This window comes from Anas acuta, chromosome 1, assembly GCF_963932015.1.
Source record: "Anas acuta chromosome 1, bAnaAcu1.1, whole genome shotgun sequence".
Taxonomy (NCBI): domain Eukaryota; kingdom Metazoa; phylum Chordata; class Aves; order Anseriformes; family Anatidae; genus Anas; species Anas acuta.
In genome coordinates this window covers 129489775-129517388 of record NC_088979.1, presented here as the reverse complement: position 1 = coordinate 129517388, position 27614 = coordinate 129489775, and the positions used below count along the sequence as shown (strand labels likewise).

The following is a 27614-nucleotide window of genomic DNA, read 5'->3' as shown; positions in this document are numbered from 1 at the left end:
ACAGATTTGGAAAGAATCATTACAGTATCCCAAGTACTTATTAGGCTTAATTTTAAATGTGTCTAAATACTTCATTAAATATGTACAGTAAGTGTAAGAAAATTCTTTACTTCTGGGTGTTTTGTCTGTGTATTGTGGCAAAAATGATCATATAATGTCAGGCCTTTTTCTGTGATGCCTGAGACATGTGGGAAGCACTGTTAATGGCTTGTAAATCTGAACAGTTATCTTTCCTTTCTGTTTCTTTGATTGCATTGCTTAAAACCAAGCATTCAAATTAGCTTTGAATGTAAGTATCTATTACTTTTGAGAGAGAGGGTGCTAGGGTATGAGTAATAGCTGGTTAGAAGCAGTCAGTAGTACTCCCAAAATTTTAGCAGTTTCAGCAGTTCGATATCCACTAGTATGAAATATGTCCACAGGATTGTCAGGTATCAAATAACGGTGTGGCTCCCAACCACAGCTATTGGTGCCACTACTTGTTTGTCATTTATGGCGTGCCTTTTTAGTTTAGCTTGCCCATCTTTTAATCCTGCAGGCTCCTTTATGGAAGCCAGGGCTGGAATTACCGGTTGACATGAGCTGGACTGCTCCCTTTGCATGCCGTGGCCCTGCTTCATTGTGCAGCAAGTAGCTGGGTTACCAACAGCATGAAACCTAGTGCCGATCAGAAAACATGCAAGCTCATGGGAGGGTACATGTGATGACGACTTGTATCTGGATGTCCTGTCTTGAGAGATATGGAACACACTAAACTCCCAGTGTTGTCAAATGGGAGCTAGGACCACTCAACCTCTTTTAAGCAAGATGTGGGCCTTTCTGGGATGCTAGCCCTCAGATTGAGGTAGTGGTACAACGGCTGGGAAAGACTGGGATCCACTGGATTTAGAGCAATCTGTCAGTTAATTCTACAGTAAATAATTATTGACAGAGTAAGGAAACACAGAGATGGCTGAAGGGTATGAAGATGAAAGTTTGAGGAAATTCTGAAAAAATTAGTGTATTATGATACACTAAAAACAGAAATAATACCTTCTGGATGCTTCAAAAGAAGGTTCAGTCTCATTTACACTGTAAGTTATGGTAAATGACATTTAGTAAGCGGGAAGTAGAGAAAATAACATTTTATGCAAGTTTTATATACAGGAAAACTGTAGTTAAGTACATACTTTAAGAACTCAACATCAGCTTTTTTCTGTCTGGTTAGGTTTTTTTTTTTTTTTTTTCTCTTAAAGGGAAAATAAACATGGACTAATTAAAAGCATATAACTTTTCTAAACACAACAGTTTTGTATCTATTTTGCATAGTGGCTAAACAGGCAATCTATCTTGTTAGAAAATGAATTAAAAATGAAAACTGCATTGTAAAACCTGTTAAAATGAAATTATTAACATTGCCTGTGAATATAAAAAAATGACAATCAGTAAGTCAGCTTCTCTATACTGTTCCACCAATGACCTATGGAAGCTGGTAACTACCCTAACATCAGATTTCACTGGGGCAAAGACAACCTTTGCAGATATAATTTTGCAAGGTTCAGGTGACACAGATTTTGAACCTGTTTGTAGCAGCGAGGCTGCATCAAGCTATGCATGGCACTGCAATGCCTAGACTTTTCTTGTCAGCCTCCACTTCTAAGGATCATATTTATGAAATTCACTTTGTAGAACACACAATGTCAGTAATGACAGTAATGATATTGCAGTGTTCTTTGTCCATGAATTAACTTATTAACAGTGCCAAGGCCATGGAATGCCATACAGGCATTCAGGCAAAGGGGTTCTAGACCAGCAATGGTGCTTGCTGCCAGGAACAGCAATGCATCACTCCAAACTGCAAAACCTTACCAAGTAAGTTCATGGCAGGTAAATGGAAACAGACATTAGAAAGGACTAGGAAAATTATATTAATGTGTTATTTGCCTCACTTAAACAAACAAACAAACAACAACAAAGCAACCACCAAAAAAATCCCCCAAATCCTCCCTTCCCAAGTCTACAAATCCTCCAACTGAAGTATTTTCCTGCTGAAACAGAAATGTGTTTGCCTGCTAGGATACCAGTAACTGCAGCTGCACTCGAAAGCAGAGGATCCAAATCTGGCAAAGGACAGAAAAATTCTAATAGCAGAGCCCTTATAGTGCCAGACTCACATATTTAGCATCTTCCCAAAGTGCTAGAACTGAGACATGCTGCTTTCTACGCTATGCATCAGCTTTCTAAGAACTTTGATAATTAATGTCTCCTTAAGTGTACAATCAGTGTGTTTTCTTCATGCACCAACTGCTGCAGAACATGTTAGATCAGAGGTGAATGATCCCTGCTGGTTATCTCAGAAGGGTCAGAGAGCCACAAACTGAGGCTTAGTTTGAATAGACGCTGCTTCACCAGCATTTGTCCTTTATGAGCAGACGCTCCCAGTCTTCTCTATCATGGAAAGAATTTTCAAGAAATCAAAAGATGGACTCTAGTGAGAGATTAGAAAGAGGTCAGAAATGAGGTCAAACCAAACAAAAAGGAAGAAAATCTAATGCAAGTAACTCTTGAGTTCCCCCTGTTTCTCACTTAGTACATGGCAGCCTGTTTGCACAGAAACCTGTTCGATAGTTGTATACCCAGTGAAGGGCCTTCCACTTAGCTACTCTTCTCTGCTTGTCTGTCTGAGAAGATGGTTCTGACTCCTTGGCTTGATGTGGATGAGGAAAATATACATTTTTCCCAGTATACAATTAACAGTAACTCAGATCCGAAACAGGCTCAGCTGAATCACTGAATCTAGATAGACTCGTTTTTCAGTGTTTAAGACATCTGTCTGGCTGATTGTTCACTGCGAAAACAAAACCACAGTTCCTTGTCTAAGGTTTGCAATGCACCTGAAGCATGTCTCATATAACTGGGAAGAACTGAGATCTGGCCCATCAAATTTATTCTTGCCAAGAGGTGTTACGCTCTTGCTTTCCCTAAGACACCAAAACGATGACAACCCTGGCAATAGAGCATACGGCTCTCAGTAGAGCCAACCACAACTGCAACAGGGCATTCAAGCCCCATGATGAGCTTTCACAGTGATGTATTGCAGGATTATACTATGGCTGAAGTTTGATCCATCATTACTTTACTGTGTTGTTACCCCTGAATTTGTTGGAGAATTCACCTTTCCTGCATATCACCCTTGGATCAGTAGCTATGTTAGTCATGCATATGGAATCACATGGAAAGGGATTCAAGAAAGTCAATAGGACCTTTATTGCTATTTTGTAAAGTATAGAATCCATTCAGTTAAATACCTGAAGTATCCTTCTGTACATGTATTCATCTCTCTGTCAGGCACTCTGAAATTATCAGCAAAACATAACCATGTTTGCATCAGCTATAGCAAGGAACCAAATTATACCTTGCAATGAAAACAGTCACTCAGTAAGGCCTGAGATGCTTGCAAAAACCTGAGTTACCTGTTTGGTTATGTACAGATTGCTGGTAAACAGACAATAATCCCTTAAACACTGTGAAAGTTCAACATAAAGTTTCACATTATTTCACAATCTTTCTGTAACATCTTGCATTTTTCTAGATTTCTCTATTTCTCTAATCTTTCTAAGATTTCATATCCTTCTCTAGGACTCAATTTGAGTCTTTCTCAAATATATCTTTGAAAATATTTGAGAATAATTTTTATGTACACTATTCTGACTCATCTTTTCTTAAACTGCTTCAGAATAGAATCCAACTCATTGTGACCTCAATATTTTCATTATATATCTTGAAAAAATTAACCATGGCAAGTCACATATTTGTCCATCAAAACTTCAGCTTGCATATGATTACACTAAAGTAAGTCTTGCCTTGGCTCCAACTGTACCTACTACTCTAGTGAGATCATACGTTTAGAATAGCAGACAGTGAAATATGGCTAGGGAACAAAAAAATGCCATGCGTGCTAACACAGGAAAAGTAAAAATATCTTGCAACATTGCTGTAAGAAAAAAATGACAAAGCAGGTTCCTATTCAAGGAAAGGGCAAAAAAAATATTGGTATATTTGATGAAATTCATCCTTTCTCCTCAAAAAGCTACTTAAGATTTTGGCTTGGTAGATTTAAGGAAACAGAACTGAGCTTTAGAACCAGAGAACAAGTCTTGGGGTTACAGCACACCACTTCCACAACCTCTGTCCTGCCTACACTGGAATAAAGGTCCCACTTAGTTTCCATAGGAAATTTTCATTCACTGGGTCCGAATCCATGTAGATCCAGAGGTCTGACCCCATCTGCAATCCCCTCCTCAATAAGAGCTTCTTCAGAGCATTCACTCTTCAGTATTTGGCATCCTCAGTCTGCTTTCTGTAGGCATAGGGGAAAGAATATGGCTTTCACAGATGAAGCTTGGGCAGATAGCAGGGAAGGGAGAAAACATTCTTCTCATGCTATTATTATTAAAGCTTTTTTTTTATTAAAGCTTTTTTTTTTTTTCTTTCTGCTAGCAGCAATATCACTGAGTGGCGAAGACAGCCTTTCCCACATGCTACTTCTCAAGTGAAGAAGCTCCAGCCTGTCACGCCTTCACTTGTGAACAGTTGCAGCATAATAATGCTGATTTAAGTCTGGGTAGGAATCCACATTGTTTTTCCTTTTACATTGGCTAACTATCCCATCCCTTCAATGCATCTTGAAGAATCTTGTTATTTGTGCAACCTGAGTTGCAAATACTATGCACAGTGTTACTAGACAACAAATGCCTCTGACGAAACACAACAGATATAAATTGAACCTCATTGTTCTTACCACAACAGGGAAATACATGTTATTTGCTGTAAGATTTTCTTCTAATATAATGAGTACTGTAAACCCAGAGCTGATTCCCACCACGGAAGGACATTTGATAATATGAAGAGTATATTCTATTCTTTCTATTCCAGTTATTTCCTAGTGCTAATATATTAGATATTAATCACCATACTGGCCCATTTCCCTTCCTGAGGCACTCTGCTCTGCCTGCTACGAGCCATGAAAAAATCAGAAATGAAAATCCCTCATAAGCTTTCAGTTGATGCTTTTCAAAGAGAATCTGGGTGATGCACATGGGTAATTATTTAAGAAGCAGTATGAGACATGAAGTTTACATTTCTCACAAAAAAAAAAATCCAGCTACCTCCTTCTTGAATTAAAACAATTAATAGCTATACGATACATACTTGCTCCAGTGAACTTTTCCCTCCAGTGTCTGCATCTCTCCCAATATAGCAAGGAGAAGTGATGACTTGCCACAGCCAACTTGACCCACAATCATTGTCATCTGACCTATGATAATAACAATAAACACATTAAAACAAACAATCAAACAAACAAACTACTGCTCTGAGGCCCAACTAGATCCCATTCTACAGCACTTGAGATAGTTGGTTAAATTTGTTAGTATACGCTATATAATTAGATAGCATTGCATCTGTTCAATTATAGAAGTACACTTATGGATAGTACAAGTACACACCAAGTTCCATAAGCACAAGAATATTGCTTTGACATACATTATCATACATTGTATGAGAATGTATTATTTTGTAAAAATTATTTAGGGTCAAATGATAATTTGGGTGGGCAGTAAGGATTCAGTCCATGATTCCATGAAAATTTGGGCCAATCACAGAAGTGTTTGCTTCTGAAAGAAGATCCATTTTATTCTTTTCTCCTTTGCTGTACTCTTCCTCCTGCCTCCTCCTCACCCCACTTTTCCATCTGCAGTTCCACCCTACGGTGGTAATGGTGTTAGATCTTGCCACAAACTTATTGAAATCACAAAGTGCACTATTTGTTGCTTTTGCCAGGTGAGTTTCTTGCCAGATAATGTGTTAATGGACTCATTCCTTCGAAAGTATGTAAGTTCTTAGAATGGCTGACCAAACTTGTGAACCTGTGGCCTTAGATTGTAAACTCCCTGGAGCCAAGATCTGCTCCTGGTGTTACAGGTGGGACTGGGCCAGCACAAAGGAGTGTTCATCCATGTATAGGACACCTAATGCTACTGTGAGAAAGATTATGTAGAATAATGTACTCTAGGATTACTAACCAGCTATGTGACATTCAACATGTGTCAGCTTAAAGGAACAAACTATTTTGAAAGTAAACAGTAGGATATAATACATATATATTCATATATATAAAGACTTATTTAATAACATGAAATACCACCAGACCAGCATTAGGAATTTTATAGTATTCACCATTATCAAAGTAAAAAATAGCTTTTGCACTTGCTTCATAGGTTTTCCAAAACAAATCAATGTTTTGTAAACCTGTGCACCTCCTAGCCAAAAGATGTTGTGGATGCAAGAAATGTAGAGGAGGCAAACCAAACGACTAATTGAAAAAGAAATTCATTCAGGATTCCTTAAAAGACAAACTGCATGAAGGTCAAGGAATACACTGAGATAAAAACAGCTGTGTACTGGGAGACGGTAACATTGAAGAATGAGAGAAGTACAATATATGACTGCTGTGTTCCTGTGCACCGACTGGTGGCCACTGCTTAAACAAAATCCTGGTCTAGATGAACCTGTGGTTTGAAGAAGTCTGGAGTTCTCTTTTTTTTTTGTTCATAATAAAAATTGTATTTTTCTGCAACCATCCTTTTTACAGTTATTCTTAATGTTGTTCCTGCTATTATAAAAGCAATATAAACAATACAGGTATATAAAAACTACATTTTTTTTCTGTGTATATATAGTACTTCATGTTGATGACAAAGTTCCATACCCAATATAATTCATAACTTTGTGTATATTTTTAATCCTAATTTTTTATTAAAAAAAAAAAAAAAAAAAAAACACAAAATATGTATTTTTGAGTCTTTCACAACATCAAGAAATGGAATTGTTAGCAATCTGATATTACATATTTCATTTTTAAGATGTGCATTTATCATACCTGTTGGGATTCTGATGTTTATATTGGACAACGTAGCTAAACCGCTTCCCCATGAAAAGTATCCGTTGGTCACCTACAAAACAATTATCATGTCAGATATAGAAACATGAGGAGCAAAATCTAGAATGTCTAGTTTGTATTTAAAATATGTTACTAAAAAAAACCTATGAGGAATGATGAGGTATTCTCACACAGACACATAAAAATGCAAGTTAGGTTAGAAAAGATTGTCAAACTCAGAAAAATTTGGGAATAAGAAAGGTTACATACACAAATATATACACAGCATGAAAGGTGATAAAGTTGTGATCTTGAGCTGTACCAAACACTTTCATTCTGTCAAATAAAAGATTAAACACTGAATATAATGATCACAAGATTTCACAGGCGACACTCAAAATACCATGGCTTATCAAGGAATGAGTAATTCTGCATATTGTGATATATGGCCTATTGTGAATGGATTCCCAATGTACACATTAAATATTCTCAAGGTTCATGCTGGCCATAAGAAAAATATTCTCCAGTGGAACCTGGCCTTTGTGTGCATACCTCCAATGAACCATTATTTGCAAAGAGAACAAGGACATATGGGGGGAAAAGCTGTCCAAAATAACTTAAAATAATATGGCAGAATAAACGACAAAAAATGACACAAAATTTTGATCCTGGTTCTAAGAGTGAAAAAGAAGTGCATGAAGGGAAACTCTAAAAAATCTGTATTAATTCTGAGAATCAGATTATCTAGTTTTTGTTCCTTTAGACTCATGATGCCTCTTGTTTCCTAAAAAGACAGGGAAACATTGTAAAGAATTGGTCTGAAGACAATTCTTCACATTTTATTTTTGGGTAAAGTGCTTTTTTTTTTTTTTTTTTTTTCTTGTTCTTGCAATGGACAATTTGCCTTTGGAAGAGGAACAGCAATTAGGTGCTTTCTAGTATTGTAGTACTTAGCAGGAAGACGGTATGTGTTGATTTTTTTTAACCACCTTGATTGCAATGTCATCTGTTTCCACAGGACGTGTTTGCCTCCTTGATGGCTGTTCATAGCTTTCAAGCTGATACCTCAAGGGCTGCCTCCTGTTGATGGCCTTGGTGTGCTAAACAGTGAGGTGAAGAGAAGAGAAGAGAAGAGAAGAGTTGGAATTCTCAAGAAAGGAAAGCATTTCGTTCCATAGAAAAAAGAAAGTCCATTCCCTTTCCTCCCACCATTCTTGGTCACAAGAAGAAAACAGTGCTTTTCAATATGTGTGATAAAACACTATACTGTGGTGTACATATTGCAATATTTTAATCATCCTTAAGTGAAGAACTGGAATTGATCTTTTTGGTGTTGGTCTCCCATGTGTAACTATACCAAATTGCAGCTCTGTCATCCTCCTCAAACTATTAGGTGTGTCTGCTCTACCTGAGATAGCTCCAAACAAAGCTGTGTCAGTAAAACTGAGTAACAGACACACAGAGTGACTTGAAGACACACAGAGTTACCAGCTTGGTTCTTGGAAGCAAAATAGATGCAACAGTGAAAAGCATATTATATTAGCTTGTGCAGAATCCTCCACTAATGCATAATTCTGATTGTAGAATGAGCTTGTTTAGAGCTACCTGGGGTATTTGTAAGCAACACTGTATTGAGCTGAATAGGCATAGTACGTAGACAAAAGAAACAAAGTAAACACTGAAATAATTTTGTTTTTATTTCCTTTATTATAATTGTTAAGCTAGAAGAAAAAATATGCTGTTTTGGTTTGGAAAGGTTAATTCAGCTGAAAAGAAAGCTTGTTTTGTGCTTACTCTTTCTGTTGCTTTCTTTGAGTTCTAGTCACATTTTAAATGAAATCATCAGTTTGAAACAATTGAATTATCTAGCTTTAGAAAAATTTTGAAATGAAAAAAATATCTTTTCCCAAATCATCTTAATTGTTGTAATTGATGTCTTTGCTAGAACTATTCCTCAAATTTTACTCAAATTCACTAGATTTTTAGCACTCCGGCAACAGCACTTTGGAATTAATTCCTATTTCACAAACTTCAGTGTTGTTTTCTTCCACTTCCAGTCCTGAATTTCCCAGAGCAGGGAGTTGTCCTACCTAAAAATGCCCAATGTACCATTATTCTGTCAATGTACAGAACAATCCCTGTAAACACAGAAAATGCACCTGGGACAGTTATAAAACTGGTCATCAGTAATGTCAGGTAAGAAGCCAAAAAAACCTGAACCCTATCAGCCAGGCCATTGGCCTTGTCCTGGGTTGTATGGGCTCTCTGCTTTGAAATTCAGTTCCATGAAACAGAACTTACAAGTCCCGTGTGCTTCTTACAGGATTCATAAGCCACAGAGCTGTCCCCACCTCTCCAGCTGTCATCTCCAATCTCATCACTGAGGAGAAATTCATTCAGCTTCTGTACACTTAAACAAACGAACAAACAAAACAAACAACAACAACAAAACAACCACAGGACAGTGAGTTAAATAAGCCCAGGTTTCCATGGGTACTTTTCCAGTTATCTGCAGTCCAGCCAGCAGGATACACCAAAAATATTTCAATAAAAGTTTGCGGGATATTTTCCTCTTCCTATTAACTGTCTGCAAGTTTTCACTTGCCATTGGGGCAATTTTCACCTATCAGGAGGACAGATGAAATAAATGCAGTGGTAGCTGGAAATGAAGAGGAGAACTGAAGTCATGTGCTTGCTGCTAGAACTCTGTGAATATGGTTTCCGTCTCAGCAGACTTCTCTCTTCTGTGCCTCTGACATGTTTACACACAGTCAGGGTGCATAAATGAGTCATTCACCTGCCTGCATCCTCTGAAAATATCAGTGCAGTAGGTGCATCCTGAACACAGCTTTGGCATAAACTACATTCTAACAGGACCCAACACCACACAAAACAGCACAGCCATGGCCAGCTTTGAAGAAATACAGCAAGAGTTCTCTATGCCTACTTTGTAAAACTGCTTCCTGGGAAATACAGCACAAAGGTTCATTTAATTCTTCATTCTTCAGAAAGGCTTTATCTTCCCTCTGTCCCACTTCCTGTAAGACTGCTATAAGTACCTGGCTCCATCATTCTGAGGAAGAGATGAACATAAACTCCCACCTGCCACAGTCGAGCTACATCACTTTGTGAAAACTAAGATCTAGGTGCAGGAGATAGCAGGAGGGTATATACCTTTAGATGAATGATTTGAACATGAACCTGCAAATGGGAAAGTAGATCTGTTTCAAGACCTGTCTGAGCATTTTGTATGGAATAACCAGTAGCTGTTCAAGCTACAGAGGTAGTGGCTAGCAAGAATGTACTGTTATTGTCATTGCTTCCTCTTGCCGGTATACATGTTCTTTAGATGTCTCACTCACATAACAGAATTTCAGTCTTTCATAAGTATATCTGCATCAGGCAAGAATTTATCTTGTAGAAGATAAGAAACCTTGCTCTGATCATCTGCCTAATAAGACATCAAACATTACTTTGTGTTTGAATGAGGACAGGTACCCTCAAAAGTTTTTGTATTACTAGAACTACTCTTTAAAATAAAATGGAGATTCTGACCACAGTATTAGTGTTTTAACTTTAACACAAATGAGTGCATACTTATATACATATATTTAACTGATGGAATTCATTCTTTATTTGGGGGATGTGATGCTCATGGGAGAAAGATGATAGCAAAGAAGATTGCCAAAGGATAAAGTTTGCTTTGGCAAACATATTTTTAAATAATGTCCCGAGGGATGGCCAGCAGTGCTAAGGAAAATGTCCACACCATTTTGATATCAAGGCTGTATTAAATATAGTACAAAGATGTAGAGGCTAGGATGATTTATAGGGCAGACTTGATATTTTCCACTAGTCAGAAATCATTTGCAACGTAGGGAAAATCTCTCATGTGGCTCTGATGCTGCTTTGATAAAAATAAACACTATTTGTTTAATTTGTTTTTGTTTATTAATGAGTGCTGGTAAATTACAGCTGTGTAGCCTGAAGTCTCACTGATTTTTATTTTAAGCCTTCCAGGTGGGAAGGCTAGTTTGATCTTCATGTCCTGCTAGTGCTTGGCCTCTGACATGTTACTGCCCATCAGGTGTCAGTCTGTTCCTCTTCGGGCAGCCTGGCAGTGCCTACCTCTAGATAACTGCCCTATGACCATGACTCTTTCCATATAGACCACTGATGCAATAGCTGAAGATCTGAAATTTGACTTACTACCAACCAGCTTCCTTAAGATTAAGTGTTCTGTACCCCAGCACAAAGGAAGCTGTTTTGTCAGGTTACTTGCAGAAGTGTATGCGTGGCACATACATGCTTCTGATGAAGTAACACATTTTATGAGTTCCTTTTTCTTTAAATTTTTTTATTTTTTATTTTTTTCCACTTTGTGCCAGCTTCCTTGCTGTCCTGACATGAAGATCTCTTGGACTTGGAGACAAAACTCCCAAATTTCTGCCTTGCTCTGCTTCCTCTCCTGCACCTCTTTAATGTCATTCAGAGGAATGACAGTAAAAAATTAGAATTTCCTCTATAAGAAAAGTCCTGTAGTGCTGTTGCTCTTGCATAATTAGTTCTTCAGTGCCTTATGTTCCTCCAATCACTCTCTTTCCAAAGAGAGTCCATGCTATCACTAGACAATGAGAGAGGATTATACTAACTTCTCACTTGAAGCACAATGCATCCTTTGTGGAGGTCAAGTTCAGCCTGTTGCTCTCCTTGTACCAGCAAGGCAAGCCTTACTAGATAACTGCAACCCAGCTTCTCTTATCAGCCTCTGCATTGGCTATAGCCCAGAAAAGTACTATGTGAGTGCAATGACAGGTGGCAACACTGTGAGAAGAGAAGCAACCTCAACACAAGAGAGACCGGCCTGGTTTTGAATCCAGACTTAGAAACTTAGTGAAGTTATAAAAAAGAACAGAACACTTATCTGTCTCTGTATCATGCAGTGAAGAGAAATGGTTACTCTGTTTTCTCTCAGGCTTATAAACATTCTGAGTCCCAACTCTAAATCTTCTTCCAGGTGACTAGGTAGGAACAACCTTTTTCTCCAGCACCTTTCCTGCTGTATAAATGAATGTAGATGTTAAGAGCTGGAGAAACTAAAAGGACTGCTTACCTTACAATAGCCTTGACGGCAAAACGAACCACAGTGGAGAGCAGAAACAATGGTGTGACAAGGATGTGGAACAATGACAGTGATGCAAAGGCCTGGGCAGGCTGCAGTGGCTTGTCATTGGTATATGCATAAGTCACAAATGTCTGTCACATCGGAAAAACAGAGCATATTAGTATAAAGGCTCTTGAAAACAAAGAAAACAAACAAAATGTTTTACTTCAATAAGGCAGATAACTACATATCTCAGTTTGCTGGGAATTCCAGAAAATTGAAGAGAAAGGTGGGTCCTGCTAAAGTAAAAAAGAATCTAAACATTTGCGAGAAATTTCAAGTGACTCATGCAATTAAGAATGAAAAATAAAAATCTTTGTAAAATCAAAATGTTTAGTTTTGTAAAGTTTTATAGAAACTTTGTAAAGTTTCAGTGTTTAGAGAAAACAGACAACTTAGAAAAAAATCTACTAAATGTTTTTACTTTTTTCACAGACACAAAACTATTATTATATTTCATTGAATTCTGGTACACACCATCATCAAACTCTGAGTAAGGCCAGAATTTGGTCTCTGCAGAATTCTTACTGACCAGCAGGCCATAACTACTGTAGTGAAGGCTGAGATTTATATCTGGCCAGAGGACAAGGAAAATTTATTTCTCCTTAAACTCTGTAGTATGCTTTCGTGAATACTGAAATGGAGGCTTACAATGCACTGTGTAACAGGAATTATTTTTCACTGCTAGACAACAGAAACGCAAAGCCACCTAAATGAGAACTCACAATGAGAGCTCTCAAAATGAGAGCTTCTGAGTTTATAAAATGGGCCTTTCATTTTTTATTTTTTTTATTTTTATTTTTTTTTTTGAATTACAGCTGGTGAAATACAAGTACTGGGAATGGGCTTTTCTAACATCATGCTATGCTCCAGCCAGCACACGTGTATTAACTCATGTGCTGTTTTTATGACTGTAAAAAATGGTCCTGCAATAACACCAGTGTCCTTCTTCTCTTTCTCCTCCTCTCTTTTTCTTTCCCCCTTTTTAAGAAAAAGAGTGAAAAAAAGCATTTCTTACTGCAAGAACAGCTGCTATTGGTATGGCTGCATTCATAAAAACTGGGGAAGAGAGATAAAATAGGCATCAGATTACATGACATATAAAAAACAGTCTTACAATTAGTTATATGGAAGTAGAATAATCCAGGTATTTCCAATTCAAGTACTGAAAACTCCCAAGGGAAAATTCCTCTGCAGGAAGAAATTTCCTTCCGTGACAGAGAGATCTTAAACATACAAATGAATAAGCCAAAGAATTATCTCATTTGTATACTTTAGTGAACTTGGATGAAACGTTTTATGTGCACAATTATTATGCAACATAACTAAAACATTATCCCCTCAGCTCTTCCTCAGTACAAGAAATACAATTTGCTTTAGACACTAATTTATCTTTGCTGTAATCAGAGCTTCTGATATTATCTGGAGACTCCTTACTATAAAACAACTTGTAGTTGTAATGTCATAATTAAGGTGACAGAAAACTTACTACAAAAACCAACAAGACATCTTCTCAAGTTTCTGTGTTATGTATTTGTCATGTCTTTTTACTGTAATACATTCCACACAGAAAAATGTCATAGACACAGCTGTATCTCACTGTAGCTGCAGTCAGAAGGAATGTTGACATGAGGAACAGGATGCATTTCCAAGAGCTAAAAACAGTTACTTACTGGAAAGAGATGTATGAAGAGCAAATGTTTTGAGACTGGTGAGTTCCTTCATTCTTGTTTCTTCTACGCTAGTACAAAATATGTGCTCCCAGGCATAGAGCTTTAATAACTTTATGCCTTTTAGTATTTCATTGGTTTTCTTTAATCTCTCAGTAGAATAGTCCTTTATTTCAAAAGAAAACAAGGATAAGAAATTGACAATGCTTTGTATTTTTAATGAGAATTTTTCTTCCCTTTAATTCTCTTGTAAAATTCATTAAAGAATTATAATTTTGTTTGTGATTTTGCATAGGGTTTCGGTTGTCAAACAGAGTAAGGCAACATACAATTTCAGGTTCTTTGGAGATATTAAAATACTTACAATCACGAGGAAAAATTAAGTGACTCTTTTCTGAGAAGAGAAATAAAACAAAATACCTGAATCCCTCAAACAGGTTGAAACTTGGGAAGGTGGATTAGTAGGTTGATGGTGTCCATAAGAACAGATGGAAAACTACACGTGTAATTGCTGATACAAGACTCATTTTGGGATTCATACAGAATGATCATGAAAATAGGTGAGATGTTTATTCATGTATTTAGCTAATTGTTCCTCACCAGAAAACATTGATTATATGTGCAGGTAAAATCATAATCCAAAAGATTTTATGAGTCAGAAGAAATTCAGAAGAGAGCAAAAAGAAAGATTCAGAAATGGTGAAAGAAAGATTTCTGAACCAGTGCAGAAGATAAATCCTCTATTGTTATAAACTGCAATAACTCAACAGGATTGAAGTATGCTGAAGAGTAGATACACTTAGATATAATTTGCTTACTGAATATTAAGATAACAATGATCTCTAAATATTTGAGGACTCGCACATCAAAGGCTGATCAAAAAAGTTCAAGGGCCATGAGAATAAGGTTAAACATTAGACTAAGTATCAGAAAACGCTTGCAACTGGTAAACTAGATTAGACAATAAAATAAACTTGCAGCATAGCAGAGGGCGCAACAGATATTAATCCAGCAATGCCAGCTGAGTTTTAGAGAATTCGCTTGGAGCGAGAGTGTAACCTCCAGCCATTTCAGAAGGGGGTTGTATTCTTTAATAGAGGGGGGTTGTCATTCTTTAATAAAATACTACCATAATTTATCAGTCACTTGTACTATTTGGTAACATCCCATGAAATACAACATTTGAATTTAGGAGTAACATCCTTTCATAGAATTGAATTCAAAGAAAACCGTGCCATTTGGGTGAAAATACTCTCTGTAGAGAGGACAAACCAAGGCCCACACACTTTTTTTGGATTCTTTCTGACAAACATTGAGGTGGTTTTCTCAGACAGCAAGGGCTGCTGAGCCACAGAGAAACAGAAAGGGAAGAATGATGGAATTAAGTGATGGCTTGCCCCAAATATAAATTACTTACCAGTGTGCTCTTCTGAGCCTCAGCCAACTTTGTAGCTATGAAGTACTGTATTGGAGCTAACAGTACAATAACCGCTGCACCAACCAACGCACTTACTCCAAGCAAATTATAGAGTAGAATGACACCCATTATTATCTATGAAGAAAAAAAGATATGTAGAAGGAAAAGTAGATTTCAATACACTGGAATGATAGCAAATGTATCTATATATTTATTCTTCTAATAAACAGCTAAATGTTTCCTAGGAGTTGAGTGAGACCTTATTTCAGAAGGTCATGTTTAGAAAGTGTGGGAAATGAACCCAGATGCCTTTATTTCTGACATTAACTGCAGTTTATTTTGGTGCCTGGTAGTCCTAACTCCAGATAATGATTCCAAAGAACTGAAGTAGCACCAAAAAAGATGGTGCTTGCCCCAAGGCATCTGACAGAATCACTGGCCTCAAGTCTTATTTACACTACAGCTCCTTACATCAAGCTAGAAGCATTCAAAGGTCATGGAACTGTCATGAATCACTTTTGCATTCTGTCCTATGGGTCCTCTTCCAACTGCAGACAGAGGCATGTCTAAGACAGGCACTGAAGCACAAAGCAGACATGCTGGGAGTGACACAAGCATGAGCTTGTGCATCAATACTGTATAGCTCTGTAGGAAAGTACCAAGGTGCTGGCTGAACACTACAAAATGTTTAGAAACAGTACCCACACAGGTTTACTTGGGAATGACTCTGATGCAGTTACCGTGATTCTGGTGCCAAAGTTAATACAAGCTCTATAACATAAGTATTTTAATATAAAGCTTCACTTTATGGTACAGAGAGATCCTCGGTGATAATAGGACACGTAGAACTTGTTCCCCACTTTGTTTTGCTCTCCCTTACATGACTCAGCTCTCTCTTTAAATCTGCCCTATTATACAGAATATGAAGAATCATAAAGAATATGAAGAATTATAAAGAATCAGTGGAGTTCAACATTCTGAAAGCATTATTTAGATTTCTAGGCATCTGTAATGCAAGTTAACATACACAGATGCCTTTTTTTAGCAGAAAAGTACAAGATTTCAGGTAATAATTTCTATTTGGGGTAAACTCCAAAATCCTTACTGCAGGCCCAATCCCGTTATGAGTTTTTGCCCTTTGATAGTAGGCCAAATATATTGGATACACGATACATTTCCTAAGGTTAGTGACAGTATTCAGCAAGCTATGGCCAGTTATACTACATTTGATCACACTGGGCAGATATAAATTCAGTATTTGCTAGAAGCTGTTCTGCCTGAGAAAGGGGCTGCCTTTACAACTGCTGTTTCTTGGGACATCCCTGCTAGCTCATCTCTTTGGCATAAGGCAAGACAGTTCCATCATCTTTTCCAAAGCAGTATGTTTCTAATCGAGTCCATAGTTACCAAGGGTTATTTCGTTCTCTCTTTTTTTTTTTTTTTCCTTTTCAAAGGGCTAAGAGCTGCCAATTGAACTGAACAGGCATAAAGACACATTATCACAATAACAGTGCCACTGACATCAACTGCATAATACTTTCAGAAGGAAATAGTATTTTCCTTCCGATTTTATTGTTGAAGCAGAGCTGTAAAGTACTCACTACAATTTATAGTGCTTTAAGCACAGAAGGAGACTAGTAAAACCCAGGCCACAGACGCTCACTAAATTCAACATCAGGTGCAAATTCCTGGGTGATGTTATGCTCATTCTTGGACAAAGATATGATCAAGTTGTTCTTGTGTTCACTGCCTACTGATTCCCTGAAAGTGAAATGCTGATGAGGAAGCCCATTACATTCCTTCAGTAGAACCAGACCACCTGTTCATTTAGTGACACTGATATTAACAGCAACACTTCCAAATAAACCTGGATGTGAAACAGAAACCTCTTTTTATTGATTTATAACTTAAATCTGAACCCTCTACATTATTTCTAACGTCTGTTACCACGCAAACTTTTTTTGTCTTTTTCTCTATTAGTTATTTTATGACTATCTAAACCCTACCATATCCTAAAATATACACATAAAAACAGTATTTGTTTCCATTAGCAGTAGTCATACTGCTGTCTAGTGTAATCAATTATTGACGCAGTTCCAGGCAACAAGAATGGCTTCTATACCATTTTTAACTTGTTTGGTGTTGATGGAATCACCTATAGGTTAGGACCATGCCAATCCCACCTGAAGCTAAAATTTTGAAGGTGCTATAGGATTTCAAGCTTCGTGGAAAATCAGTGTGGCTTAGGACCTTAGTTATATATGTACTTCTGAGGATTTCTTTCAGGACAGTAATTATTACCTTTCCTTCCTACACATCTGCTCTTTTCTTCCAGCCTTGATAACAACCAGGTGTTTGTATCAGAGCACCTCTGAGCATTTCACGCAGCACAGTGTTGGTGCTGCCATCAGTCACAGAGCAGAATTCAATTGCTTTTCGTTCCCGCCACAAAGTGCAGTTACAAGTGGGCACTGCAAATGCAACGCTTGGCTCTGGAGAGATGCCCGTGCTGCTGCTATGTGGCAGAAGCAAAAGCAATGACTTGTGTCAGTAGACGAAGAGAGATGAGCAGGGAAAAGATGACAGGTCATAATTTTAAAGCCACAGATCTTATCAATGACAGCAAAATCCTCAAAAAAAAAAAAAAATCCTCTCTTTATCGGCCCTTAAAGACACAGCCTCCCAGTTCTTGGAGGAGATGCGGACCACCTTTCTGCTTGTTAGTCCTCTTCCAAGAAAATGAGCATGAAGTGCAGTGCTAGAGGTTCTGAATTTGGTGTTAATCTCACAGCAGACATATACTCTTTTCAAACAGGTTGGAGGATCCTGACATTTGGCCCTTACTTTGATGCTCTACCTGAACAGGCATAGCCCACAGATTGGGGCACAGGAACAAGAACCACATTAATTGATTTGTTTCTATGGCGACCAAGTTATTGATTTGTCCCAGTGTCATCTCTCCCATGGACAAGTTTGATGTGGAAAGTCTCAGGATCTTATTGTATATCATTGCCTGTGGGAAAGGAATAAAATGGCATATATGAAAATTATGTCATTATAAAGCAATAGCAGCAGCAGGATGTTTCACATTTCAGTGTCAGTGATTACCTAGCACAGCCTTTCTCCCACTCTCTCACTTGAGACAAAGAGAGATGGAGACAGAATGAGAAAAAGAACCAGAGAGAGAACAGACTTTTAAAAACTCCAAAAGCTTTGCTGTTTAATGCAGACCTAAAACAGAACAAAATGACAAGAAAACATCAACATTGAGGAGACTGGGCAGATCTTTTTTTGATAAACACATAGTGAGCCTGGTTTTCTGGGCACTGTCAAAGAAATTCTTGTTTCCAGTGAAATAGTTGAATTTAAGCTATGAAATTTTGAACAGGGTGGATTTATATTCCTTTGCATTTCTCTCCTGTACCTAGCCATCTATTTCCATAAAATCTGTAGGAGCTTAACAGGGTTTAAGGTTAATTAGGGCTTCTACCTACCAGAATTTTAAAGACAAATGCTGTGAACCCAGTCACAGCTATGATTAAATTTCACACAGTGCAGCTTTAGGGAATTTTTTAGAATAATTTGTACTCTCTGCCCTGTTTTGTCTGTGAGCAAGGTAAATCCTATAGAACCCCATTTTGGCAACCAGGAAACATAAAAACATGAGCAAATAATCAGGTACTCTTTCTTCACCAAGTCTACACCCTCAATCCTGAGAGAAGAGAGAAAATGTTTAAAACAGCTACATCAGTCACTGTGCACACAGAAAGAGAAGCCTCCATGATGGCACAATAATCCTGTGGTTAGTTATACCTGGGAGAACATCAGTCCAACTTCTGTTCTGCTCAAAGTCCTGATACTTTCTGAGGAGTTTGGTTTGTGGATGTTCCAGCTACAGCCCACAATTTGAGCTGGAGCTGCTGGCTTTAGTTCATAAGCATGACTTTCACAAAGGGTTAATGGATGCTGGCTTTAAAGACAATTTTGGAGATGAATCATTCCTGTCCCATCTCACAGGGCTCTGTGCAAAAGGGCATAACTGTTCAGAATCACCACTCATGATTCATGGACAGCTCTCCAGTAAAACATAGCTCAGCCAATGATATGGCAGATGACTCTGTTCACAGTCAGCAAAAATAACTTCCTAAGCAAATGAACAAGGCAAACACAGAGCTTCAAACTTCAATATGCTGAACAATGCTGCTTATCTTCATACGACTAATACTATCTGCAGAGATATGTTCTTAGATGCACAGACTGAGTGTTAAACTTTTCCATATTACTATGATGTGTCTAGTTCTCAGTGAAAGGAATTGCTGCCATGACTTTGGCTGTGTCAGTGATATTACATTTTCTAGTTTTCTGTGTAAAAATACAGTGTATATCTTCTCTCAAACTATTATTATTAACTGAGTCTTTAAAAAAAAACAAAAAAAAAAAAACAACAAAAAAAAAAAGACAAGATAAATGAAAATACAAAGTGGGAGCTAATGTCAGTGAATTTCTTGGCAGATCACGGGAACATCTTTGCTCACCAGTAAAGCACCTCGTAGGTTGATACCCGTTTCTGTAGTCACATAGTAGGAAGCCTGCAGGAATGTCCTCTGCAGGATAAGGGCCAGGAAGAGCAGGACTGCTAAAACATAGACATTCCTGAGGAATTCCTCTGAGGAGAGATATGAATTTGATGGATCCTTTGACTGAAAATAAAAGGAAAAACATGACAACAGTGGCAAAGGAGGGATTGTCTGTTCTGCATTAGAATAAAATATATTGATGGTAATATGGGAAAGTTACAGGAATTATAACTCTTACTGCTGTACGTATAATAATCATTTAGGCAGAATTTAAACTGTCTGTTCCTGTTCCAAAGATTTAGGACACTAATTTCTAGTAGTTCTGAAATAAATTGTTTTTAGCAGAAAAGGGACAGTGAGATTACCATGCTTGGTTTATCATTAGTTTATCCATTGAATTCTGATTTGGAGGATAGAAATACCACTCAGAAGAAGATGAAGCTTATTCCACCTGCACATGAAGAAGTTGAAAAAATAGTATTTTCTATAACATGTGATTGGTTATTGGTTTATTGCATTGATATTGCAATATTGAGTATGTTGCATTTGTACAATATGGAAGCAATTCCTTCCAGAAATATAGTCTATTTTACCTTTGTACTCTGAATAAAGAAATATTTTAGCTTCCAGTATTTCCCATGAAATGACATGTAAATGCCTCTACGGGGAAAAACAATTCTTGTTTAAAACACTTTATTTGTTTTCCTTTTCTACTTTTTTATGTTCGTTGTGCTACTCTGTTTCAGCCAGAGAAGGAAATAAATGTACCAAAATACTGCAAGGAAGGCTGTTCCTTTGGCATTTCCGATCCAGCTGGAAGCAGGATTTACTGGAATTCTTACAAAAAAAAGAAAGGAAAAGCCTGTTCTTCTGAAATCCCCAGGCTGATGCTGAGATGAAAGGTCTGGGAAATATTGAAAGGTAAGCTGCGTACCTACACTCTTACAGAGTCTTTCATCACTCTGGGTTGCTGTAACCTCCCAGAGGACTGCAGGGAGGAGACAGGTGCCCTGAGCTTGCAGGTGCACTTCACCATGGTCACCCAGCCAGGAGAAGTTCAGACTGGTCATTAGGAAAAAATTGTTTACTGTGAGGGTGGTCAAACACTGGAACAGGCTTCCTAGAGAGGTGGTTGATGCCACAGGCCTGTCAACGTTCAAGAGATGTTTGGATAATGCCATCAATAATATGCTTTAACGTTTGGTTAGCCCTAAAGTGGTCATGCAATTGGACTAGATCACCTTTGAAGGTCCCTTCCTATTGAACTGTTCTGTTCTTTCTGTTCTGTTCTGGTTCTGCTCTGTTCTGTCCTATTCTCTTCTAACCTCACTCCACTCTCCTCCCTCTGTCAAAGACACAGTGAATGGGTAGCCTGGGTTTGGGCTGAACCCGTTGTGGGGCTGGGGGGAATCATTTCCTGTCCCCAGTCAGACATCTTCTGTACAAATTAAACCATAAAATTCCAAAAGTCATAGATGTACTCAAACATTTATAAGCACCTAATGGTGTATTCCAAAGAGCTAAAGTCTGTAAGACACCTAAATCCTGCTGAAATAATAGGACTGAGTTGGTTACTAGCTCAAGACTTTTTGATACGAGGGCTGCCTAAGTGCATAATTGGTCAGATAAATCTAACTTCCCCATGTGTACATAGTAGGGATAACAATAACAAACTACCATTTGTAGATACCTTTATCAATATATATAGGGTTCTCATGAAGTAAAATTCTCATAAAATTCAAGTAATTTACATTAGTCGAAGCTAGAAAGAATTTAAAGGAGAAAAACATAATAGCAAGAACAACCAAGGGAAAGTTTATCAAAATCTGTAAATTAAAAGCAAATGTATTCTGAAATATATCCAACAGAAATAGTAACTGTCACCAAGCCAGCCTCTTGGAGCACTTTCAAGTTCTCTGATGATTTTAATCTTCCTTTTAGGCAGTGGTGATTAAAATGCAACAAAAGAATACACTTCACTGAAGAGTGCAACAGATAAAGGAAGGGGAAAAGGTACAGGTTACTACATTTGAGATCCAGAAATGATCATTCCCAAACTAAAATGTTTTGTTTGTTCAACAAGCAAAAACAAAACAAAACAAAACAAAACAAAACACACCACCTATTTTTGAGGCAAAAGATGTACTTTGCCTTTTAATTCTGTGGCTCAAATCCAGTATGTGGAGGTTCAAAGATGATAAAATGCTTTATTTGATAAGCTGCACAGTTACATTCTGCTTCTTCAGTGTAATGGCTGGATGAGAGTCTAAAGCCAAATTGAGAGAATCAGTCAAGAAAATGAATGTCAGGAGCAAGCAGCCAAGAAGATGATTGGATAACAATGACAGTCAAATCTTTTATCTGCAGAGGAAAACTTTATTCCATTATATACCTATCTGCTCACTCAAATATAAAACATTCACTATATAAAGTGTATGGTTGTATTTCCATACCCTAAAAAAGACAAAGGAAAATATCTTTCTTGTGTTTTGTATGATGTCAGCTAGTAAAATAAATGTTGTCTTTATGTTTTCACTAGTTACTAACAAATTCTTGTTCTTATGACAGAAAATGTCTTGCATCAGAGGTTTGCTCAGTGCTTTGGGAGGTGATAATCTGAAAGTGCAGTCTCAGTGAAGTTTGAAATATGTAAACCAGCAACTTTTGTGCATCTCTAGAAGAACGGATTCTATTGAACAAAATGGATGACCTTCAACTTTGCACATACTCAGTTTATTTCATCACAGCAACAAGCAGAATAATCAGTCATAGAGGGTGACTATTCTTGGCTTCTCAGAGGAAAATGGATTGCAAATTGCTCAAAGTGTCAATGACTGACAAATAGACAGATGGACAGAAGTTAGGCAGAATCCGCAGACTCTTCCTTGCTGAATCCATCTTTGGGGCACTACCAGTGAGGTGTCCTGCCTGAAATGAGGAGGCACAGTTGAAGCACAGAAGCTGTTCCTTCTCCCCAGAAGTTCAGAACAGACTCCACAAAGAGGCAGACAGCTGGGCAGCTGGGGGAAGCCTGCACTACCTCTGTACGTGTGCTGCATTCATACCCAAGACTTTCACTACTCAGGTCTATAACTTGATGGTCTCTCACCAAAAATACCCAATTTGCTTGAAAGTAATAATAAAACATTACAATGATGATCATAGGCATATAGGAACATACAGTATTAAATATGTGATATCAATCAAGAACTTATGCCAAACAAAATATTTTAATCCATGTTGTCGGGTTACCTTTTCTGTTGTATTTGTGTTATTGGTTGTGTTCTGGAAGCCCTGGACAATGCCAGAAATGCATAATGGCCCAGCAAAACCCAGCAAGTCAGCCAAGTAACGGAAGGTGCTACTGAGAAGAATTGGTCGTCCAAAAGCACTGTACATTGCTAACCATATTGAGGGACTCCGGTTGGGCTGGTCTGCTACCTTTTTCTGGAAAACAGAAAGAAAGGTGTCAATGCACCAAGAGGCCTCCTTGGCAGTATGTGGCAACTTCCCTTTCATTCCTGTCCGGATGCCCAAATGGTTCCTGCAGGGTGTTTTAAGGGTAGACAAAGCACCAAACATGATGTAGGTATCAGCAGATTTCAGACACTGTTCACAGCAAATTCAAATTCTGCCTACTCTTGGTAACTGTGGTTCCTCACCTCTAAATCCTAAAACTTTTCTGAACCAATGAACACAGGGATGCAAATACAGATTAAGCATACTGGTATGTAGATATTGCTATTTGTCACGTGTGCTCAGGAAAGGGTCTGACCTTTCAAGCCCTTGCTCCTATGGATAATCTTTACTTTCACAGTAGGTATGAAACAACTTGATCCAAAGGCTTCTGATATGAGAGGGAAAAAATATGGTCAGACACCGAGAAGAACATCATTTAATTTATCTGGATTTTTTTCTCTCTCTTGGATGCCTTTCGGGAAGATTATACTTCAGCTAATCACTAATTACTGCACTCAGAAAGGTAAAAGTGGTGGGCTATTTTAGGAGGTAATGTTTAATCATCTAATGGTCCTTTTGAGCCTTCAGTTCTGTGAATCTGTGCAATATCTTGACTCTTGCACTAAAACACCAGCCAATGGATATCTCTGAGCCTTGTCAGAGAAGTACTGATATTGCTGAGGCCCTTTTAATCTTAAGAAGAAAGAGGTTTATTTAACAGATCCATGGTCTGCAGAGTGCTGTCTTGCACTTTGGGCAGCAGCTTTTGACACTGTAAAAAAGCATCTGTCATTTTTCAAGTAGCACAAATGCCTGCAAGTTATAACCTAAGCCAAGCACTCTTGAGTGTTCACAGAGACATTTTAAGTAAAGCCCAGTAATAACAGGCCCCTGACCCAGCAAGTTAACCAACAAAAAGCTAGTATGTCTGTATTGTCTGTCTGCTTCATGCATTTTTTTTCTCTTTTCTCAATTTTTTTTCCTTTTGTGCCACTTCAACAGTGAGGTAGAATGTTCCCATGGTGCCAAAAATATACAAATGTACTGGAGGGCCAGATAACTGTTTGCTGGCTTCTAGGGATTAGACCAGGCTGGTCATAACCAATGGCAAGAAGTGTAGTAGAAATAGGCAGCACGGGGACAAACCAGACCTAACAGGCTGTTTTCAGGCTCTCCACTTCACAGAAGCAATTCTCTTTTTTTGTTGCTTGTAGGCAAGGAGAATGTATGTCACAGACAAACTTTGGATTATTCAGGTAGCAGAGACCAAATTTTAAAGATGTTTTGACACTTGAAGATGAAACAACCAGATTAATAAATAAATAAATGAATACAGGTGGAATCAGACAGACTAAGAATCCCATTGAACTAATTTAGAAATAGGAGCTAGAGTGCAATTTTCTCAAGCCTCTTCTTTCCTGTTGAAACCATGGTACTGACAGAGTGACCTGGTCTGAATGGGTGTTATGCATGTTCTGCCCTGCATTGTGCCCACATCCTCACTGCTGCTGGGGGCAATCCAGACCACAACAGCAGACGGTGGGCAACTCTGCACCCAGGGACTCCTACACATCTGTATCTCACCAGGAAGCTACAGAGACCTGCACTTTAACAGTTTGATAGGAGCTAAGTTACCTTCCTAGGAAAATGCATGTCGTCTTTTAGAAACAACAACACATGCTATTCTGGGCATTCCATCAACGGCAAATTTGGGAAATGGTAATGATGAATTCTAATTTCTTTAATTATTTTTTTGCTATTTTAATTGCTGTTTTCATTACTTATACAAAATTCACATAATTGTCATCACTGCATTTAATGCATTTACTCTTCACTGAAATTCTACTAATTAAATTAAATTAATATTCTAATTACAAGTGCAATTGTCATCCTCCTTGCTATTCAAGCTAAGTATATCAAAGACAAAAAAAAATTTAAAAAAAGATCAAATGTAAGCCTTAAAGTTATTGTCTTTCCCTGATATCTGCCACTTCAATTTGTGAAGTCATTCCATATTCCTTCAAAGAACTTTCTACCAAAAAAAAAAAAAGACATTAATTATAAACAGAAAAATAGAAACATCATTAGACATTTAATATCTGTCACAGGGTTGTTAGACTATTAATCTCTACTGCTTAACAATGTTTGTTCTCTTTGTATTTAATCAGGACTTCAACATAACTGAAGTATCTAATGTGAAGGGAGGAGAAAGAATAGTGGATTTTTTTTAATAATCACAAGAGATTTTACAGAATGGTCCTCTAGGCCTAATGTTATGAGCTGCAGTATAGTATGGTGTACAGTGCAAATCTCTCCTGGATATGTGGTATATGCATTAGTTTGTGGTTTGAAACATCTAGACCACTTGTACAGTTACCAAAAAAACAACAACACCAAGCAACAGCAGAAACACAATCAAAATATTTTTAAGGATTATATGACAAGTCCTACTCACATGTAGTACATCGGTCCAAAAATTTGTCTGTGAGAGATTAGTTTGATATTATTAAGGACTTTTTTATCATCTTAATCTTAATAAAGAATTATTTATCTTCAGCCAAAATGTTCTTTTATAGAGTGGGAACTGGGAACATGCATTAAAGGTCTAACCCTATGCACATGGTGTGCACCACAGCTTATTTTGCAGAAGCAACCTTCCTATCCACTGTTACAGTTCTTAGAATGGTGAGATTAAAATACAGTGATCAAGTATTTCAGTTTCTAGGGCAGACTACCTAGAAAAGCAAGAAAATATATTGTGTCTATCTTTTAGGATATTTACTGAAGGAAAAAAAAAAGTAAAGGAAATCCAACTGCAGCGTGTTTTACTGAAATACATCCTTTAGGAAAAAACATCGCTTAGGAAAAAACAAATACATTGATTAGGAAAAAACTCAAACAACATATTTAAGTAAGCTTGGTTATGAAAAGAGCATGTTTTACCTGTTAGTTTATAATATTTTCTACTTTGAAAGAACACATGCTGTATTCTATTTTATGATTATTCTATTTTATGTTGCCTGTTACAAATAGTCTACAAATCCTGTAACAAACAACCTGTATCTTATTGTAAGAGCTGGAATGCCTTTGGCAGTAGTGACTACTAGACTAACAGACAAGTAGAATGTCTATCTCCAGTTATTTAGCCTTTATTGTACTGTTTTAAAGTACTTTATATTATGATAACATTACTGATAACTGACTTCAATAGTCTATAAAATATAATGCAGCATGAAAGTGATATTAAAATTAAATGACTTGATGCTTTGAAAAAAATAGTTATAAGTCAATAATTTTGAGCAGTGTTTGTATTAACAATGCCAAGAACTGCTTGATGCAGATTGGTAAATGTAAGAAAAGAATAGTGAATTCAGATTTGTCACCAAGAAGTGTTAACTGTGTGTTAACTAAGTGTCTCATGTGTCAGTGGGCAAACCCTCATCTGGTAGGAGCCAGAAGGATTCTGTCAAAAGAGTTGAATACAGATTTCAGGAGTGATCCTACTGGCATCAAAGGTAAGAAGAAAAGGTTCCACCCAGTGTTCACAGACCTCATCATTACTCAAGTGGCGTTTTATTTTAGCAGAATATAGCAGCCATAGAACATTGGTCTCAGCCCTACAAGCCTACAGTCCGATCTGCTTGGGACACAGAACAGGAAAACAATGATTTTGAGCAAACGGTCATTAACCTAATTAATTTCCCTTGCTTTATCTTTTGGTATGCCTTCAAATTAAATTTCAGACAGAAGGGACAGAAAAACAACAACATAGCAACAAACCACACTTCATGTGAGCTGTGTCAAAGGCATTTTACAATACAAAACATTCATTTTCATGCGCAATGTCTTTCATCAAGGTGTGATGAAAAGGTTTTGGAAAGGAACAGTAGCCTTCCCACATGGCCAGGGAGTACAGATGAGATCAGATCTCTGCAGGTGCAGGCAGGGGTAACCCAACTTAATCCAGAGGATATGGGGGCTTCCCTCACCACCTGTGGAAGGTTAATGTCAACCCTGTCAACAGAGACAGTGACATAGCATCTATTCCAGATTGCAGACCGTGCAACCTTCCAAATTCTGTGGCTATTTTCTAACCTGGCCATGTACAAAACCAACATGTTGCTTTTAGCACTTTGGTTTACTTCCACACTGTCTATAACATACCAGTTAAGGGTTATAGCCTGTTTTAGAATATTAGCACAAATAGAGGCTATCATAACCTTGAGACTTCAAACATTTATGCAAACCAACAGGAAGAAAAAAAATCTGATGTAAGTCATCTTTATAAATGTAGGTGCATGCAAATGTATGGGCAAAATTCTGCAAGTGTTCATATGTTCATGGTGCACATTGATGGAAGCTATGCGCTGAACGCTTGCATTCATGCACAGGAGCAATAACACTTCAG

The 27614-nt window shown here is 37.6% G+C and overlaps 1 protein-coding gene across 18 annotated transcripts in view; it reads right to left on the bottom strand.

The window, feature by feature from the left end:
• Nucleotides 1-27614, bottom strand: part of ABCC9 (ATP binding cassette subfamily C member 9) — an 80037-nt gene that overhangs the window by 38096 nt on the left and 14327 nt on the right. For 9 of the 18 annotated variants that reach the window (XM_068655196.1, XM_068655213.1, XM_068655187.1 and 6 more), the window contains 13 exons: nt 23000-23194; nt 19706-19870; nt 18028-18183; nt 15171-15305; nt 13757-13919; nt 13102-13142; nt 12033-12175; nt 9221-9329; nt 7909-8019; nt 6920-6992; nt 5191-5296; nt 3288-3332; nt 1033-1071 (listed from right to left, as the gene is read on the bottom strand). In XM_068655196.1, the coding sequence (XP_068511297.1) occupies nt 1033-1071; nt 3288-3332; nt 5191-5296; nt 6920-6992; nt 7909-8019; nt 9221-9329; nt 12033-12175; nt 13102-13142; nt 13757-13919; nt 15171-15305; nt 18028-18183; nt 19706-19870; nt 23000-23194 (1481 nt within the window). The remainder of the gene's footprint in view (nt 1-1032; nt 1072-3287; nt 3333-5190; nt 5297-6919; nt 6993-7908; nt 8020-9220; nt 9330-12032; nt 12176-13101; nt 13143-13756; nt 13920-15170; nt 15306-18027; nt 18184-19705; nt 19871-22999; nt 23195-27614) is intronic. The other 9 variants (XM_068655242.1, XM_068655289.1, XM_068655238.1 and 6 more) reach the window with 4 other exon arrangements.